At 41.8% G+C, this 20,762-nt stretch overlaps 1 protein-coding gene across 3 annotated transcripts in view; it reads left to right on the plus strand.

The window, feature by feature from the left end:
* Positions 1-20,762, plus strand: part of Ttc28 (tetratricopeptide repeat domain 28) — a 483,958-nt gene that overhangs the window by 133,904 nt on the left and 329,292 nt on the right. Inside the window, exon 1 of one of the 3 annotated variants that reach the window (XM_069994615.1) lies at positions 12,034-12,831. The exons of the other annotated variants lie outside the window; for them this stretch is intronic. Within the exon in view, the coding sequence (XP_069850716.1) occupies positions 12,805-12,831 (27 nt within the window). The 5' untranslated portion in view covers positions 12,034-12,804. Of the gene's footprint in view, positions 1-12,033; positions 12,832-20,762 lie in introns of those variants that run through there. 3 annotated transcript variants of the gene reach the window in all.

Consider the following 20,762-nt stretch of genomic DNA (forward strand, 5'->3'; position numbering starts at 1 on the left):
TCTGAACACCAGCATTCTTACCCAGGCAAATTGAACAGAACTTGGCAGTTTTATTGCTAGAGTGAATTCTACATTCCAGAAAGTGAGCCCTGAAAGTGTAGCTATAATGAATTCATCGTCAACCAGGTGGAGAGAACATTTCAGGGAAATATACTTTTGTTTAGAATTATTACTGTTGCAAGAGGGAGGACAGCTTGGGGCAGAGTGTGAATAAGAGAACCTTTGAAGTATGAGGGATGTAGCTTAGTGGTAGAGCCTGTTTTACTTGGGGATCTAATTGGAAATAATATTTGTACATCTTATTTAAATCTATAACCCTATTGTGATTATACAGCTAACCCCAGACACTAACATGTAAAGTTATCTCTGGTGTTGGGGCTTATTCCTGCATGGGTCTTATTTCTGCATTAGTTGGGATTAGTAATAACAGTATTATTTCACAAGCAAGTCAATCCTCTTATATGAGCACTCAGAACTCCAATAGGAAATTATGACCTAAATTGTTGTTGCTAATTTGGTAATCAGAGTGTCCACTATCTGGCCCTTGTAAATACCTTTGAACAAGGAAGAAAAAGCCCTCTCCTGTTTTTATTGGGCGGCCTGATAGCAGCACTTTAAAAATTAGCATATGAATGTTTTGACTATCTCACTTAAGACAGCCTGTCAGTTTGGCAGCTTTGAGCCAGTTATTTCTGTGTCTTCTCTTTTTTCAATTTCATGTTTTGACAAATAAGATTGTACTTTTGACAAGTGATTTGTATTTCATCTAAGAATTTCCAAGTGTTTTTAATTTATTTATTAAACTGTCTAAAGATCACTTTATCTACTCATCTTTGGGTAATATGAAATTTTCCCTAATAAAAATGAAGATAGAAAGTGAAGGAACTGGAGTTCTACAATAAAAACATTATTGGACAATAATTATTTTTTCAAATTAATTATTGCTTGATTTTTAAAAACTTATATTTCTTTCCATCTAATGCAGATGCAGATCTGTGTGTAGTAATGATTTATGAGAAATGGCTTCTTTTATTATCAATTGAGAGTGTGTCTTTTAGAAACAAAGTTATTTTTAAGTATTTCTTCTTTTTTGCTTTTTGTTTGGTGGTACTGGGGCTTGAACTCAGGACCTTACACTTTCTAGGTAGGTGCTATTCTAGTTAAGCCATTATTTAATTATTTATTTATCATTTATTTATTTATTTATTTACTGGTGCTGGTCTTGAGGCTTGGGCACTGTTCCTGAGGTTTTTTTGCTCAAGGCTAGTGATCTATCACTTGAGCCACAGTGCCACTTCTGGCTTTTTGTGGTTAATTGGAGAAGAATCTCAGGGACTTTGCTACTGGGCTGGCTTTGAACAGCAATACTCAGATCTCAGCCTCCTGAATAGTTAGGATTACAGGCCTGAGCCACTGGTACATGGCCTTTAAAAACAAAAATTATTGTTATTATGAAGATGATGTACAGAGGAATTACATTTACATGTCAGGTAATGGATACATTTCTTTTTTCTTTTTCTTTTTCTTTTTGTCAGTTGTGGGGCCTGAACTCTGGGCCTGGGTGCTGTCCTTCAGCTCTTCTGCTCAAGGCTAGTGTTTTACCACTTGAGCCAAATGCCACTTCCGGCTTTTTTCTGCTTATGTGGTGCTGAGGAATTCAACCTAGGGCCTCATGCATACAAGGCAAGCATTCTACCACCGAGTCACCTTCCCAGCCCAATGGATACATTTCTTTTTGGATAATGTCACCCTTTCCCTTGTTCTCTTCCAGTTTTTCCCTCCCATCCTGGCCCAAAAGTTGAATAATTAATTTCCAACATAGTACAAGAAATATCAAGAAATATTCTTGATAAGTAAATTAATGACATATGGAAGGTCTTATTGAAAAGTAAAATCTTATGTATTTTAATCTTACCATAAAACAGACATTGTATTTATCCACTTACCTAACAACTATTTAGTAAGTACCTAGTATGCTGGGATCTATTTTAAGGACTAGACTTACAACAGCAAACTGGTACTAGTCCAGTTATAATCTGTTGGGTGATATGGAGGTTAAATATTTCCATTTTTTTTAGATTTATTTATTTATTTAGATGGTGCCTCAATGTGTTTCCCAGGCTGGTTTGAATTCCTGGTTTCAAGTGATACTCTTTGTCTTAGCTCAGTGTCAGACGATAGGCACTAGTCATCACTTACAGCTCTGTAATTTCAAATTGTGATAAGAGGTTTGGAGAAAACAAAGAAAAGTAACAGAATGTATGATGTGATGGTTTATCTTGATTGTGAATTTGATTTAGATTAAGAAATGCCTTGGAGATTGCTTAAGCTCTTTTCTCTGAGTCTATGAGGAGTTTCTAGAGATGATTAAATCCTAAGGGCTCTGACCTAATGAATGGCATAATTTCTTGATGGATTGGAAATTTGAATATATTGTGGCTAGGTGGGGAATTGTGGAAGGTGAGGCTTGGTTGGAGGAATTGTGTTTGGGGTGAGGTAGGCCTTGGAACTGTATCTAGCCCTGACTCTTCCTGTATTCCCTTTTCTCTGCTCCCTGTTTGTCAGTAGGAGAAATGGGGAAAGTGACACAGACCAAAGCCTCTGAAACTTTGAATCAAAATAAATCTTTCCTCCTTTAAGTGGATTTTGTCAGGTATTTGGTGACAGTTCTTCACAGCAACTAACACACATGGTGATTGAGGAGGGGAGTTAATTTTGGTCAGGGATGGCTTCTCTGATGATTTACTACATGAAAAACCCTTGAATGGGGCTGGGAATGTGGCCTAGTTGTAGAATGCTTGCCTAGCATGCATGAAGTCACCCTGGCTTTGATTCCTTAGTACCACATAAACAGAAAAAGCCAGAAGTGGTGCTGTGGCTCAAGTGGTAGAGTGCTAGCTTTGAGAAAAAGAAGCTCAAGGACAGTGCCCAGGCCCTGAGTTCAGTCCCCAGGACTGGCAAAAAAGAAAAAAAACAAGAAAAAAAGAAAAACCCTTGAATGTAAGAAGAAAGAACCTGTCTGGAGGAAGAACATTCCAGGCAGATTAATTGCAACTGCCAAAGGTCATGAAGCAGGTAGCACAGTGAGAAATGAGGGTAAAAAGTAGAGGCCTAGATGATGTAGGACCTCATAGGGCCAGAGAAAGGCATTGGCTTTTATTTAATTAATTAATTAATTTATTTATTTTTGGGTCCGGTCATGGGGCCTGAACTCTGGGCCTGGGCACTGTCTCTCAGCTCTTCAGCTCAAGGCTAGTGCTCTACCACTTGAGCCACAGCGCCACTTCCGGCTTTTTTCTTTTTTGCTTATGTGGTGCTGAGTAATCGAACCCAGGGCCTCATGCATGCAAGGCAAGTGCTCTACCGCTGAGCCACCTTCCCAGCCCATGGCTTTTATTTTTTGTACTTAGGAAATACTTGGGTGGATCTTCACTAGGGGAAACTGATTTACATTATGGAAATATGATTGTGTTTATAACCAAGACCAATCACAGGAAACAGAGGCCATGACAACAAACTGTGCAAATGACATTAATGGCATTTGTGGCTAAAAGGAAGGGACAGAGGGATGAAAAGTGGGAGGATTTGGATTCAACTTTATGGGGAAAAGGTTGGGGGCCAAGAAAGAAGATGAATCAAAAATAACTGCATAGTCTCTGACCTGAGCTGCTAGATGAATAGAGGGGTCATTAATTAAGAAGATGTACTAGAAGAGGGATCAGATTCTTTGGTTTTACATATCAGAGATGTATGCAGAAATTTTAGCAAAGATGCTGAGTAGGAAGTTATTCAAGTTTGGAGCTCAGTAGAGAAGTATGTACTTGAGGCATTAATATAGAAATGATCAATTAAGAGATGGCATTTTGATACCTGAGGCTGGCTCAGATTTCTGAGGGAGTATACAGAAAAGAGCAGAAGACTGCACCATATATATGCATGTATATATACATATATGTACATATGTATGTACATGTATATGTATGTATATGCATACACACATATATGTATGTGTATATATGTGTTGTATATACATATACATACATATATGGAGTGAGAGAGCAAAGAGAGAGAAGAGAGAGTGTGAGAGAGGAGAAAGTTGATTAGTTAGTTTGTTATGGATATGTTCATGCAAGAAAAATTGCATCCCAGTATAAATAAAACCAATCATTCCGTGAGTCAGCTGGTTTCTGAGTTTCAAGCAACAGAAAGCAACTGTGACTATTTTAGTCATAAGGAGATTTTATTGACATGATGTTGGTGGCTTATACACTCATTTAGAAAATGAATAGAAACTGAAGAAGACCAGGTGTGTAATGCTTGCTCTTAATGGTGGCTCTAAAAAGGCTATTTCTCTACCACAGCTTGACTTTCGGCTTTTCTGGTAGTTAATTGGAGATTAAGAGTTTCATGGACTTTCTTGTCTGGGTTGGCTTGGAATTATGATCCTCAGATCTCAGCCTCCTGAGTAGCTAGGATGACAGGTGTGTGCCACTGGTGCCTAGATCAAGGTAAGTTTTAATTAAAGATTACATGTGGTGAAATTTCTCATGCACTGATAAATCATGTAACAGCAAAATTATACATGCTCTTTAGCTATGACCATTTGGCGGAGTAAAAATAGTAAGATTCTAGTCCAGAATATTATAGCCCATTGTGACTTGACTTACAGAAGACCATTCTTAACAGTCATAGCCTTCTTATAAGAAGATTAACTGCTTACTAGAGAGATAACTAAGTATTTTTAGGCCAGCTTCCATGCATGACCTTTTATAACAACATCATTGGAAATGAATGCTGGACATTTCCATTAGGTGCTAGATTTTGTTGGCTTCCTTCAAAAATGATACATATTATTCTGGCTAATGATTAAATTATTTGCAGATTCAGTTTTTTCCTTTTAAACATTTTCAGGCTTTGTTAGGATGATTTTAGAATTTACTTTATTATGGAAATAGGGTCTTCTGCTAAGACACGATCTTCTTGAAGTCTCTACTGACTGTCCTAGGTGTTTGCTGATGTCCCTCCTACTTATAGTTAGTGGATGAGAGTCCTGCAGCCCTAATGGCAGTTGTTTAGATTACAGCTTCCCTTTGCTTCGCCTTCTGGTTTTCCTTTATATTGAGGGAAATTTATATTCAGCCAAAGATTGAAGAGACTCTCTGTCTCTTCTCTCTGGCTTTCTGCAGTTGTCTACTTTGAGTGCTCTGATTTCTGCCTTCTCAACTCTGTAAGAGCATGGTGATCTTGGAATAGCTGCCCTGTGCTCTAGGCATTTGCTAAAACCTTTAGCCTTTGTTTCTTCTTCCATAAGACAGACATAATAGTCCTGAATAAATGTGTTAGGAAGTTGTTATTTCAATCAAAGTTGTGAAAAATTTAAAATATTGCTGGGCTTGGACATAATAATTGATAGCTATTGTCATAATGGTTGATAAAACAGCATTCATGGCCTTCCAAACTTAAATGTACTTAAATACCTTTTGTTATAGATTGCAACTCTATTAGATGACTTGCTAAAGTATGTGGCTCACATTATCAGACTTACAGATTCTGGCTCTTGCTCTGTTCATTCTGTCTGGAATACTGTGCTCACATTCATTTTCTGCTTCTTGGGGAATATTGTGCTACTTCTGTGAAACTTCTCAGTTACCACAGTCGAGACTAACACTCATTTTTCCCCTTATAAAATAGAAATTTTGCCAGGCATTGGTGGCTTATACCTGTAATCCTAGTTACTCAGGAGGCTGAGATCTTAGGATCACAGTTGGAAGTCAACCCAGGCAAGAAAGTTCATGAGACTCTTATCTCTAATTATCTACCAAAAAACCTGAAGTGGAACTGTGCTTCAAGTGGTAGTGCTAGTCCTGAGCTAACAAGCTCAGGGCCAGCATTCAGGCCCTAGTAAGTTCAAGTCCCAAGACTAGCCCATGTCTGTGCACACGCATGCACACGCACACATACACACAATTTTATTTCTTAGACATCTCAAACATAGTGAATCCAAGACAAAGATGCTGTCTAATCCTGTCCTTGGTGAAGGGTTTCTCCCTGACTTGTAGTCTTCTTGTAGAACTAATAACTCTTTTTTTTTTTTTTTCCCTTGGGGTCCAGGTCATGAGGCCTGAACTCTGGGCCTGGGCGCTGACCCTCAGCTCTTCAGCTCAAGGTTAGCGCTCTACTGCTTGAGCCACAGCGCCACTTCCGGCTTTTTCTGTTTATGTGATGCTGAGGAATCGAACCCAGGGCCTCATGCATGCAAGGCAAGCACTCTACCACTGAGCCACCTTCCCAGCCCGAACTAATAACTCTTTAGGGCTTCTTTAGTCATAGGGAGAGAACATGCATTCGATATTCCATTCCTTGGAGTTTGGCTTGGGCTCTTAGGGTCAAATAGCAGATTCAGTCAATGTTAGCTGCTGTGGTTATTGTTATTTTCATTAGCTGTGTGCCCATCTTCTCTGTCCCCTTCCCCTGGACTGCTCGCTCCTCGGCACAAGAGCCTAGTAGACACCCTGTGGGTTTTTGAGTGTGCAATAAACAAGTGTGATGCTAACGTGGAATCTCAGCCTCTCTGGGGCTCCTGCCAGAGGGAGGAGGTAGAGTGAGCTTAAAGGGGTTCCTCTGGACACAGTGGACCCTAGGATGGACAGGGCAGGTGACAAAATGCTTATTGTAACAACTTACTTTTTTTTTTTTTTCAAGAAAAGAAAGGTCTTCACATTCTTTTTGTTGTTGTTGGTTATGGGGCTTGAACTCTGGGCCTGGGTGCTGTCTCTGAGCTCTTCAGCTCAAGGCAAGTGCTCTACCACTTGAGTCATAACACCACTTCTGGTGTTCTGGTGGTTAATTGGAGATAAGAGTCTCATGGACTTTCCTGCTTGGGCTGGCAGCCTTCACATTCTTTTTTTTTTTTTTTTGTCCTGTCATGGGGCCTGAACTCTGGGCCTGGGCACTGTCCCTCAGCTCTTCAGCTCAAGGCTAGTGCTCTACCACTTGAGCCACAGTACTACTTCCAGCTTTTTCTGCTTATGTGGTGCTGAGGAATCAAACCCAGAGCCTCATGCATGCAAGGCAAGCACTCTACCACTGAGCCACCTTCCCAGCCCAGCCTTCACATTCTTAAAGCCTCCATTGTGTGAATTATCACTAATGAGGACATTTTTTTTTGGTATTAAATATACTTCAACATTTGTTCCTTTATTTTCTCTACATCTCTTTAGATACTTGAAAATAATTTAGTGGTTTTTAGGAAAATTAATATATTTTCCAAATACAGTTTCACATTGAGTTTAATATTCTGCTTCTAAAACACAATAAAGGTAAATAAGTATGAGGCTAACTGTTCTGGCATTTACCCTGTGATCAGTGTCAGACCCATCACTCCTTAGGAAATCTTGAAGAAATTCACAACAATGAAAGAGGTGTGTTTTCACCATTCATTTCCTCTTTTTTGCTTTTGTTCAGACTTGAATAGACAAGTAGTTATTGAAGAAAATACTATTTTAATAGGCTGTTTTACAGTATCTACTTTTAGGAAAGTGATTTGCAAAGTGCTATGTTAAAAATCAGGAAGTTGTAACAATGCCTTTTAGTAGCTGCAGTTCTGGGAAAATATGTTCTTACTGTTAGATATTTGAAACAATGTTGAATGACAACATTTTGAACTATGCTAACTTGGTAGTTCCACATAAATAATTCTTAATGGAGAAAGTGTATTGGTATGAAAGAAAATCAGTAAATAGTGCATGTTCAAATACCAATTCAATTTGGATTAAGCCATATAAGTAAACAAAGATACAAAGATGAAAGAAAAGTTTTAAGATGGTGTTGCTATTTAAAGTCTTCTAGCTCATGGTTCTCTACAAAAGGAAAGCTGAAATATTCACCAGACAGCAGGGGAAGAAGGGCCATTAGATCACAAGTGATCCATAAGAAATATCCTTAAAACCTGAAAACTAGCCTTGTATCACTTTGGAATTTTAGATGGATTCTGTCTTTCTACAGAAACACAAATGTATGGCTGTCTCCTCCCCTGATATAGCCCATGTTCTCCGACCCCTAACTCTGCTCCCAATTTAAATAATGCAGTTAAGCCCAGCTGTACCTGAGCCAAGAGATGGCTCTTCAGTTCACAGAGCAAGCCTGGTAGGCCTAATGCTTCCACCATACTTACAGGGAAAACTGGCCTACAGTTTGGGAACTGGTCACTTCATTTACATGTGAAAGACCTTGAGTGGTTAAGACAGCAGTCACACATTAGGACCTGCAGATGGAATTTAGTCATACAGCCATGTTTTGGTTGGTCTCTTACGGTGCTTTCAAATGTTTGTGCTAGCCAGGAACCGGTGGCTCACACCTGTAAGGCTGAGATCTGAGGATCGTGGCTTAAGTGGTAGAGCGCTCGCCTTGAGCTGAAGAGCTGAGGGACAGCACCCAGGCCCAGAGTTCAAGCCCCATGACCGACAAAAAAAAAAAGTTTGTGCAAATAGTTAGAAATGAAATTTGTAGATTCTCTTGAGTTTAGAGGAGCTGACACTGATGGATTCTGGTAGTTCTACATTTCATCAACTCATTGGAGGTAGGTAGTGGCTGCCCCTATTGTATGATTTCTATATCTCAAAGTTCACAGTCCTCATGGTTCTTCCTTTTGTCATAGACCTTTTACATTTATTCATGTCACCGCATTGCTTTTCTCAGAATTTTAGGGGCAAGGTAGAAACTTTTCCTTTGACTCCAAAAGCAGCTGCAACTGCTCTCACTCAGGCAATGGTTTATTAGTAGAAGAAGCACTTGTCACTTGAATTGCTGCTTCAGGCCGGGCTCAGTGACACATGCCTGTAGCCCTAGTTATTTGGGAAGCTGAAGTAGGAGGAGATCCCTTAATCCTAGGAGTTTAAGATCAGTCTGGACAACATAGACCTTGTCTCAAAACAAAGTAAATAAAAATTTAAAATATTGCTTGACTGTGCCCCTTTCTTATTGTTAATGCCCTTATATATTTTCCTTCTATAAGATAACATCCAAATTCCTTTGCCTATATTCCCATCCTCTGGTTTCAGTATCCACAGCCCAAGTAGCCTCTACATCCTATGAAATGGAATAGAATTTCTTTTCTTTATGGTTCTTCTTGCTTTTCCCCAACATTTATGCTTTTAGCCCATAAACACCAAGTACCTTTTCAGTCCTAGCTACCATTCTAGGTACAAAGGTGATAAGACAAAGTCTCTGTCTCTAAAATTTTTATTCTTAAATCCTTTTAATTAAATTTATTAATTTAAATCAGCAGTGCTGAGGGTTGAGATGTATCCTCAGATCAGATCTTATATTTTAGTCAGGTCAGTATTTTGTATTTTGAGTGCATCTTCTATATGCTTCTTTGTTCACACTGTCCTATCTTTTCTCTTTCTCTCACTGATACATTTAACAAATATTTATTGGTTGCCTGCATGTCGGGCTTTGGTCACTGGGTGTAGGTGTTCTAATAAAGTCTCTCTCACTTAGAATTTATGTTCTTGTGGGATGAACAGACAATTTATAAAACAAAGAAACAGAAGTGTGTAGGGCTATGAAAGGAAATGGAGCAGGGTAGGGGGGATAGAAGATATGGGAGAGACAGATATGTGAGAGACAGATTTCTAATACAGTATTTGAACAGAGCCCTGCAGAAACCAAGGGAGGAGGCAATAAGGTACATGGGGAAAGAGTGATCCAGGCAGAGGACACACATATTCAAGGGACAGTGAGGCAGTGATGGCAGGGGCTTAGTGAGGGAGTGGAAGGGCAAAGTGTGATTACTGGAGGGTGGAAGGATCCAGATCCTGAAAGCAGCACAACCACTTCTCACCCCCTGGCTTGTGGCTCCAGAATAGGTTGTATCACCTCAGAACTTTCACCTCAAGTTCCTTTGTGAAATCTGTCTCAGCCATGCCTGTTTATGGTTTCTCCTCCTAACTCCTAGAACACCAGCTGACATAATTTATCAGTTGCTCCTCTGGCTAAGGCAGTAAGTGCCTGGTTGTCTTCTCAGAGGACTTCTTTCCTAACTTCTTGTAACCTCCCCTAGCTTAGGGGCTTAGTCTCTTTCTTCTTTATCCTGTGCTTTGTGAGGCTCTGTTTTCAGATGTCAGCAGGAGGAATTTGATGTCTAGGAAAGACGTGAGAAGACTTGCTGATAGATATGAATAATGATGTTAAAGGTTTTAGTTTGTGATCCTGGAAGAATAATGGTATATGGACAGGAAAAGGGCCGCTAGGAAGAGATGCTCATGTTAGGATAGATTGATGGCTTTGGAATTTGTTGTTTTGGAATTTGTTAAACTTGATGCTAGTAGGACTTGTATGTGGAGTTCTCTATCATAACTTGGGCATGACAGTATACACACAAGAGAGTGCTGGAGTTCTTTGTGATTGCTACCTGAAGTTAGAACAAGACAGCCTCTGAAATCTCTTGTGCCTAGAAAAGGGACTGCAAACAGTAGCTACTTAAGTGGTTGTATTTAATAGGCTTACTAAGGTTGGCATGTAGCCATGTTGCTTATTGAAGATACAGCAGAGGCTCTGGGGTCAGGTCATCCCAATCCCATGTGTTCTCTGTGTCTTGGTTGAGCAAGTAACCTCAGTGTTCTCATCTGGAAAATGGACAAAGCAATCCTTCATGGGTACTGAGGATTGCCTGGAATTGTTTGTGTTTTAATTATGTGGTATAGTTAGTGTTCAATCTAAATATAATTCTCCATATCAGTCAATTCTGAAAATGAACACAGAACTGTGAGACAAGTAAACAATGTGGGTACATCAATTAATATTCTAGTAGATTACATTACATATTTCCAGCTACCAACAGCTTCAAATTGGATTGGGAATTGATAGACTTGTTGGATGATAACCAATAGAATTGCACAGTATTTGTAGACTAATCTTCTTAAATAAGATGGGATCATGCCACACAAGATAAATCGAACTCAGAGTCTACAGCATTTGTGTGTGTGTGTGTGTGTGTGTGTGTGTGTGTGTGTATGCGTATGTGTGTGTGTGCGCGTGCGCGTGCGTGCGCATCCACTGGTTCCGGGACTTGAATTCAAGACTTTTGTGTTCAAGGCTGGTCTTCTACCACTAGAGCCACAGTTCCATTTCTGGGTTTTTACTGGTTAATTGTAGTTAAGAGTCTCAGGGACTTTCCTGCTCTGGCTGGCTTTGAACCTCTACTTACCACCTAAGTAGCATGGGTTATAGGCATGAGCTACCTACCAGTGCCAATAGTATTATTTTTATAGTATAAAATTAGCACTAACTAGACATGATGGTAGGTGTCTGTAGTTCCAGCTGCTTAGGAGGCTGAGATGGGAGGAGAGCTTGAGCCCACAAGTCCAAGAACAGCCTGAGCAAGGTAGCCAGCAAGCACTAAGTTTGAAGAAGCAAATAAAATTTATAGTTAAATGCATTGGGCACAAAATTCTTGATTAAAATTTTTTATCTTGTTAGATACCGTAATCTTTTCTTCAAATCAGATTTTTTTTTTTTTTTGATTGTGGGTTTGAACTCTGGGCCTGGGCACTGTTTCTGAGCTCTTCAGCTCAAGGCGAGCGCTCTACCATTTGAGCCACAGAACCACTTCCAGCCTTCTGGTGGCTAATTGGAGATGAGTCTCACGGGGACTCTGCTGCCCGGGCTGGCTTTGAACCGTGATCCTCAGATCTCAGCCTCCTGAATAGCTAGGATTACAGGTGTGAGCCACTGGCACGGCAAATCAGATGTTTTGGTGACCTTTTTGGCCTAAAGTCTATTTCTTTCCCCCATTTCTTGCACAGATCTCCATATGTCTTTTGAGAAGGTTTCATGATGACTTTGTAGATGATTTCTGACTGTCTCCTTGGGTGCCTCTGGAATTGCAGCTTTCTTGTCTGCGGTGGAGCAGATCAGAAGTCGTGGCACTAAGACCCAGAAGCTGTGTGCTCTGTGTGGCTGGAGCCGGGCAGGCCCTGCTCGCACTGAAGGGAAGGAAGTCATTAGTGCAGACTGAGCTGTGGAGTTGGGTTCTTGCAGGATTTCCTTCCAGCCTTTCCCCACTAAGGTTCTTGGGAATTAAAAGAAAAAAATCTAAACACACAAACCAAGTTTTCCTATTTACAGTGCTCAGGGAACATAGGCATTTCGGGAAGGGCAGATCCTTTCCCCCAAGTTATCCAAGAAGGAAAGAGAAAACAGCGTAAAGAAGCTCTGATTACTGATTTTTGGAATTTCCTTTGCTAAATTTTACAAACGAGACATCCACTCAGAATGTTGGCAGTTGCTCCAGGCAGCTCGCGAGGGTTTGACTGCCTGTCTAATCTCTTTTGAGAAGAGGAGAATTCGCCGAGCGGAGCTCGGAGGGCCGGAGCCCGGCTGGGTTTCCCTCGCCGCGTGCGTTCTGGGTCTCGGTCTCAGTCTCTGCTCTGAGAGAGGGTCTGCGGGCGGACGGACGGACAGACGGCCGACCAGCTCCGAGACCCCTAGAGGAACGGACGGACAGACAGCTCCGGGACCCTCTGCCGTGGACTCCAGGTTCCTCCTGTGGGCGCCAGCGAGGGAAAAATGCCCCGCGGCCGGAGCCCGCGGGCGGCTGCCGGGGCGTCCTAGCCCGGGCTCGGGGACGCTCCCTCTGCGCGGCCAGCGGCGGGAAGACTGGACGGCGGGCTCGCTCCCTTCCCGGGGACATGGGGAAGCCATAGGGGCGGGGAGGCGGCAGGACTGGCGGCCGCCGCTGCCCCGCGTCCGCCCCGAGCCCCCAGCCGGCGCCTTGATGCTCCTCGCCCCGGCGGCACAAATATGATGAAATGGCAGCCCCGGAAGAAGGTGAGTGTCGGTTCGGAGTCCGGCTCTCGGAGGCCCCTTGTCCCACGTCGCCGCCCGGGTCCGGGCCCCGGGGACCGGCGAGGCCCCTTAGGGGCGAGTTGCCAAGTGCGCCCCCGCCCCCGCCCGAGTTCCCTCGGGCGCGCGGACCCAGTGACAGCCCGGGCGCCGCTCGCTCGTCGGAGGCTGCGGGCTGGGGGTGCAGCCAGCTTCGCCCACAGCCAACCCGCCGCTCCCGGGGCTCCCGGGCCGGGGGCGCGGGCGGGGCGCCCCATCTCTGGGGTCCCTGACCCACTCGGCGGCCCCGCAGGTGGGTGTCGTCGCACCTCTGTCCCCAAGGGGTTAACAGGCCCGGCCGCCGCTTCCCCAGGGCCCCGCTGGGGGGCGAGCAGCCCCAGCGCAACCGCCCCGCTCGGGCACCGGCGCTGGGCCGGCCTCGCGCCGCGGTGCCCGGGGCCGCCCGCCCGGACCCGCCCGCGGGCTCGGCCTTTGTGCGGGGGGCGGGGGCGTCTGTGCGCGAGCCAGCGCCGCGTGGGCATCAGCGTGGCCGGGGGCACTTCGCTCTTTTCCAGATTATTTCCTAATATGGCTCCTTTGTTGAGAACTCAAGGGGGAAAAAATCCAGTGGTTCTATCAAAATACACTGCCATTGGTCCCCGAATAACGTTCCTAAATGTGGGGCCGGTCCCTACCCTGGGGGTGTGTGCTGGGGGAAGGACAGCTTTCTGCAAGTTGTTGGCAGCCCTACCTTTGGCCGGGGCTGGCTTTGGCTAAGTTGTCTGACTGCTGCTAACGTTGGGGGAACCCAGTGGTTGGCTTCGCGGAGGAACTTCCCCACCCCCTCCCTGTACCTCCTCTGGCCCCGGTTTTTATTGACATTCTTCTGAAGGGAAACGGGCGGACTCGAGTGCTGTGCCCCTCCCCAGCGCGACCTGTCTGGGTTAGCAGCCGTGTGCTGTTTTACTTGAGCTAGCGAAACCGACTCTTTCTTTGTGCCGTGATGTGCGATGCCGAGTTTTACATAAGAACTGAAGTAGACATCGTGTGCGAAGTGCTGGAGAAGGTTCAGTGCATTTGTTTCATCTGCAGACTCTGTTTCCCTATAGCTTGGTGAACTGAAAGGTTTTTCTTGGTGCCTAATCGATATGATTTTGTCCTGTGACATTGTGTTTCCCGCCTCATCCCGAAGCCACACTCTCTCAGATGTTCTCATAGGGCTTCTTCCAGTGAGGCTGAGAGAGCCATGGATTCCCCAGCCCAAGTCCCCCATAAAACAGAGTTGGGACGAGGAAAAGCCACCGAAGAAACCGTTACAATTAAGCAATTTAAACAGATGCATATTTTTCAAGTCCTCCATTTCTCCTGTACTTGTAAATTGAATATTTATGAGAAGTTTAAAGATGTCTGCAAATTGTACATTTATAAATGTCTGCTTTTTCTATTTTACCCAATATGCAGTAACTCATGTGGTTGTGTTGGTGGAGGCCCCTCTGGGTGCTGGTATTGCTTGAACCACGGAAGTATTATTCTTGGCAGTCAGGTGGATTTTTGGACTCTGGAAGATTGTGTTTCAAGTGTTAGGATTCACTCTGTGGCATTTACGCACTCTGTGATGCTTAAATTGCTATAGCAGAAGGTTGTGTTTATTCACTGTGCTCATAATCTCAAATCATCATGTTATGAGAACCCAGATATAATTTTGCAGAGTTCATAGAAGATTGAAAAAATAAGCTGAGCCATCAGATTCAGCACAATTGTTTGGTGGTAGCTTGAGAACAATTTTTGCTCCTTCTGCATTGGAAATGGAAGCAACCCTGGGAAAGGGCTTGATACCACTCCCATGCCAGTGAAGCACCCATAAGTCTTCACAAAGATTGGGGTTATTTTCTGGCTCTTGCCAGAATGCTCACATGAGCACACCATTCCATGGCTTCTGGCTAGGTCTGCTAACACGTTTGTAGTGGTACAGTCACATGCCATGTGTTTTACCAAACTGTTTCATGAAAACCATTTACACTCCAGATGAAAAGTGATACTGCACTGATGTGATTTTAACAACAGTAGGAAGATCGTCTACAGAATACTGCCGCTAGCAGTGTTTTGTCTGCAGCTGGGCTTCAGCATTAGATTGGTTAGTAGCTTGCTGTCATGGTGTCCTGTAGGCCACTACCAGTTTGGGTTCACTACAACACAGTGATTAGATTCCAGATTTCTTTGTTCCTGACTGAGCATGCGGTGGGGTACATGGCTGAAGGGGAGTTCTTTGCTCCTCTTCTCTGCTTATTTGATGGGCTAAACTAAAAACCCAACATAGGCTTTAAAAATATGAGTTTGGAATATTCTATGAGGTTAGACACTTTTTCATCCAGTAGCCATCAGAACATGATTCATCAGATCACATCCCCACCATCAGTGAGGAGCTTAGGACCCAGTCTTCCAAGCACAGTGGGTCTTTCACCAAGAGCCATGCTTAGTGTCCTGAAAAAATTCACAGGTATATGTTTATTTCCAAATGCTTCAAATTGTTCCCACTAGATGTGGAAAGCTTTGTCTATAGCCAGCTATACCTCAATAAATAAAAAAAAGCAAGATTCTAAGTACTTGTGCTGATCTTATCATGGTAAGAATATTTATATGCAGGTAACATTTATTAGGCATCTGCTCTATTGTAGACATCTCCACTTAGTCTTTATTATGCTTTCATGTAATTCTTACCCACTGAAGTGGAGAGTTTTAACTTGCAACTTAGAGATAAGGAAACTGAGATTTAGAGTGATGAAGTGACTTACCTCCAAGTCATACAGCATGGGAGGATCAGAACTAGGATTGGGCCAGGTCTTGTGCTCAGACCCTGTGTTCTTTGCTGTTATGCCTGGGAACCTTTCTAAGGAAGACACAGTAGAGAAGTCAATACCAGACATTCAGCAAGAGATTTGCTCCCCTAATTTGAGGTACCATCACTAAGATGCTGTCCCTTCACCCCTGGCACGCATATATATATATATATCTTAAAGAAACACAGTGATTTTTAGCTACTTCTGAATTCGTAGAGCACTTAAAGTCTAGCCACATAGGCAGAGTTGCTTTATTGATTGGACTCTTCCCCCCCCTTCTTATGCAAATAACTCTAATCTCTTCATTTCTGTATCTAGCCTCTTCATTATATTTCTAGCTCCTTATATTCAAGAACAGTAATCTCCTCTTTTCTGGTACCAAGGCAATACAATTGCTCAATAAATACTTATTTCATATAAAAGTAAATAATTACAACTGATGGTTTTAGACTTATATTTCAGTTGATTCACAGGTACTGAGCAGTAGTGGATTATTAAAGAAAACCAGAATATTTGTGTCTCACTTCTAATTTTGTTTGGAGGCAACATCAGGGAGCCACTTTCCACAAAATCTCCCTGAAAGACCTGATTAAGACACCAGGCTCCATAGCCCTCCTGCTCTGGTGTTGTGAACCAATCCTTTTATTCCAGTAACCTAATCCAACTGGCTAAATATGTTTTCCCAGGTTTTCACCTTCAAAGCTATCCTGCATTACATTATTTTTTTTATCTTGTATTTGCAGAAATGATAGTAATTAAAGTGCTCATCTCACAGGAACATGTTTGTTTACAATTCTGAAGAGATTTCTGCTCTTTAAAATCCAGGGATTAGTATCAGATAATGCTGTGTAAATAAGACTGCAGTCTAAATCTTCTGGAAGGCTGCCGCTGATGGGATTTTTTTCATTGCTTATCTGATGTTATTTTACTGTTCACACAAAATAAAAGATCATTAATAGGAATATGTCACATAAGCTACATTAATTATGTCATTTGAGAATCATGATGTATTTATCTTGTAATATTTGTCATGTTAAGAAAGTGTGAATCTGGCTTCTTAAATGACTTCTCTAATGGAGTTTCATTTGAAAAGCTTGTTTGGAAGCTTACTTGTAAGGATTATGTCCTGCAAATTTGTGTTTGGAAATAGCTTATTACTTTTATGAAAGAGTGTATTTCAAATCTCTCTACTTGCTCTCTGATGAAGTATTATTTTTCTGGATAATAAGGCTAAGTCTCAACTTTTAATATAGCTATCCTAAACTGGTTACTTTCCTGAATGCTCTGCAGCTGATGTTGCTATATTATTCATTGTGGGCTACAGTTTATTTAATGGCATAGACTCAGACATGAAAATAAGCATTGTGGATAAAGTTAATATAGAGACATCTTAGAAATTTCATGCTATCAGTATTTCTGTAGATCCATCCTGTATACAGTTCAGAGGTCAGTGTAACCTGGAGACCTTATTTTTTGGTTCTGACAGCTCCTTTGACTCTTGTCCTTGGGCAAGTCATTTAATCTTTCACATCTGACTCCCCACTGTTGTAGTTTAGCGCCTCATTATCACTTGCTGGATCTATTGCAAATGGCATCCTAATGGTTTTCCTTTCTTTGCTCTCTTTTTTTCCTCAGCTTTTACCTTCTTATTCGTTCCAAGTAATTGTTTAAACAGCACAGATCTGCTCATGTTCCTGACCTTGCTAGAGCCCTTCCCTGTCTCTCCATGGTCTAGTAGAGGTCTGCAGAGTGGGTCAAGCTCATCCTGGGCTCTGCAAGGTCAAAGATGCTCTAGGGGAGAAAGGTGAAGTTTGCCCCTTGCTCAGCAGCCATGGGGTTTCTTAGTGATGCCCACCCAGTGTTCACACTGGCATTCACTCACCTCCAGTGCATTTGCATATTGTAGCTTCCATCATGAAAGGTCTGGCTTCAGCAATTCATTTTATTAAAGAGAAGAAAATTGCAAAAGGCAGCTGTAGTTTAGATTGTATAGTGGTGAGGAAAATGGACTCTGAAGCTAGTTGAGAAATTTCAGAAAAATGGACATATCCAGCTTTTAGTATGACTTTGAAGATATAAAAATGCTTACAAGAGTGCCTGGCTTGAGAAAAACACACTTACTATGCTTTTCCTCATAGCATGATGGTGCCCTACAATAAGCTGGATATGGCCCACTAGGTTTCTACCCTCTGCCTGAACATTTACTATTCTTAATTCATTGTGCTCTTGGGGCTGTCCTGTCTTAACCATGGAGTCAGACTTCTCCTTCTCACTCAATCCCATCAGCTGTTCTTCTGTTGCTAGACAACGTTGGCCAAACCCTCCTTTGACTGTAGTTGTATTGGTCACAATCCTAGCTCTGCATTGTAGCTGTCAGTTTATCTGTCTGCAGTAATTTAGATTTTGAGAGCACCAACACAGGAGAGGAGCTAAGTGAATGAATGGATGAGACGCCCAGTAATCTTCAAGCAGTTGGCTATATCCTTTAATGAGTCCATTGTTGGGAACTTTTCCTAGCAAATTTTATCTCTATCCCTATCTTAGCTTTCTAAGAAATAGAAGATAGGGAAGTACTGAGTTATGCAACTATTAAAAATAAAGCCACAGACAAGAAGTGGTAGTTACATAACATTGCAAATGTACTAAATCTTTCTGAATTGTAAACTTTAAGATGATTAATTTATGTTATGTAAAGTGAATTGTATGTGTAATGTTATGTGAATTGTAAACTTTAAGATGATCAATTTATGTTATGTGAAGTTAGCCTCAATTTTCAAAGAAGGGCAAAAAGTCCTTTAGTGACACATCTCACACTGGTCATCCAGGACAGCAGTGCCATGACTGTAAACACCACAAAGCTAGCCTTGATTCCTTTCAGCCCCATTCTTCATTCTGGAAATTTCACAGGATTAGTCATCTATAGAAGACTACTTCCAGGAACATTGGAGAGGCTGGGGATAGTTGATGGACTTGATAAGAAGTGAATGGAGCTGGTGATTAGGAAATCTGGGCTGGCACCTTTACAGTTCAGGACTAGCCAGTAAACATTGCCAGGGTGAGAGGCTGTAGGGTTTAATTGGCCCAACTTCAAGAAAGGGTGCCAGCAGCCACCTTCACTTTGCTAGTCAGTCACCGTGATGACATGCTGTGAAAACACAGTGGAAGGAGGTGAGAGAAAGCTGAAGTCCTGGTTGGTCCTGTCAGCTCCAGCCTCCACAGTGAATTCATTATATCATTAATAACCATGTGTGGCTCAGCTTAAGACTCTGCTTCTATTGATGTGCTAAAACCATGTAGTTTTATTGAAAGCTATAAAAATTATATCATTTAGCTGACATTTTTAGATTTATATGAAGCTTTTGTCCTGAACTTTCTTGTTAGTCCCCTGCCTGTTTTCAGATTTCTGGCCCTAGGAGTTCTCACATGCTCACATGACTAATCCTTTGACTATATTCTCCTTGCAGAGTATGCTGTCCTGTAGATCATGCCATTAGATTGTTTTGTCTTTGTTATTTTGAACATTCTGTGCTTTTTTTGCATACATTTTAAGAAAAAAATAGGAAATGGTGTCCCTGGACTTACATTTTTTTCTAGAAAATGCTCATGAAAGAAGTTTGATGGGCTGTCAGCTGCACATAAGCTCCTGTGCTGGGAGGGATCTCTCAGTTTGGATTATTAGAGAGTGAGATTTCTCTAGCATATGTCTGGTTATGTCAGCCAATGTCCACTCGTAAATGCCCCCATATTTCCAGCATCATTTCCTTTGCGGGAGGTAATATTTCAAATTTACAATACGTTGAGGGACTGAGCCAGGCGAAGCTCAATATTAAGGCATACGTGGTGTGGAGCAGTTACCATTTGGAACAGAAGCCCAATGGAAGAGGGAGCCAGAGGTCATCATGGGAACTCGTTCTGTCTGGATATTCTCTCTCAGACATGCAGTAGACATAGACCATAGATACGGAAAGCAGGGAAGGAAGAAACCCACTGGGAAAATTTGTTACACACCCTGGGACCACTTTGCTATGGTTACATATTGTAACAAAGATTACAATAGAGATTCACTGATAAGTAACTACATAATCTGATTTGTTCAGTGTGTGTGTGTGTGTGTGTGTGTGTGTGTGTGTACACACGCTTGTACTGGTGCTTGAATTCAAGGCCTGGGCACTATCTCTGAGCTTTTGTGCTCAAGACTATCATTCTAGCCATACCTCCAGTTCCAGCTTTTTGATAATTAATTGGTGATGAGTTTCACAGACTTTTCTGCCCAAGCTGACTTTGAAACTCTATCCTCAGATCTCAGCTTCCTGAGTAGCTAGGATTACAGGCATGAGCTGCTGGCGCCTGATTTATCCAACATTTTAGGGAAAATAAAGATACAAAATATTTAGTTGAAATATTTGAAAATAGACTGAACACTAACTTCTTTAATAATTGAGAATCTTCATTATCCTTAATATCTGTCTGTCCATTATATTAGTTTATTGTTCTGACAGTTATTGTTCTGTATTTTGAAATTTTATATGTCCATATGAACACAACTAGAATACGCACATGCACACACACACATACACATATTTACAGGATTACTATGGTGTCCATGGAAAGTTACCACACTGATTTTTATCTGTGATGTTCTTGTGAATTACCTGGTAACTCAAATGAGATTCATTAATTGACAATCTTAAAAGTTTCAACCAGTTTTAGTGTGAAATTTTCTAAAATACATTTCATACTTTATGTTTTCTTAAACTTAAGGTGCTAAACACACTTAAGTTTCTCTGGATGACCCAGGATTGTGACCACAAATGTGAATGATTCTTCTAAGACACACTGACCCAACAGGAGCTTTTAAAGAATGATTTGTTCTTTGTAGAATGATTTTTTCTTATACCAAATAGCTCACATTGATGTTTTACTTCTTTCTACATAATTTTATACCTTCTTTGTACAGTTTGCACTTGTGTTTCTATGTTGTTCAAAGTTATGTTGCTGTTGTATAGATTCACCAGTGCTCAATTCATTAAAGAAACACAAACAGTTCAGGGAACCAACACTTTTTTTTTGTCTTTTTTTTTCTGGGCCTGGGCCCTGTCC

This window comes from Dipodomys merriami, unplaced genomic scaffold (genome assembly GCF_024711535.1).
Source record: "Dipodomys merriami isolate MVZ:Mamm:240054 unplaced genomic scaffold, mDipMer1.0.p SCAF_45, whole genome shotgun sequence".
Taxonomy (NCBI): domain Eukaryota; kingdom Metazoa; phylum Chordata; class Mammalia; order Rodentia; family Heteromyidae; genus Dipodomys; species Dipodomys merriami.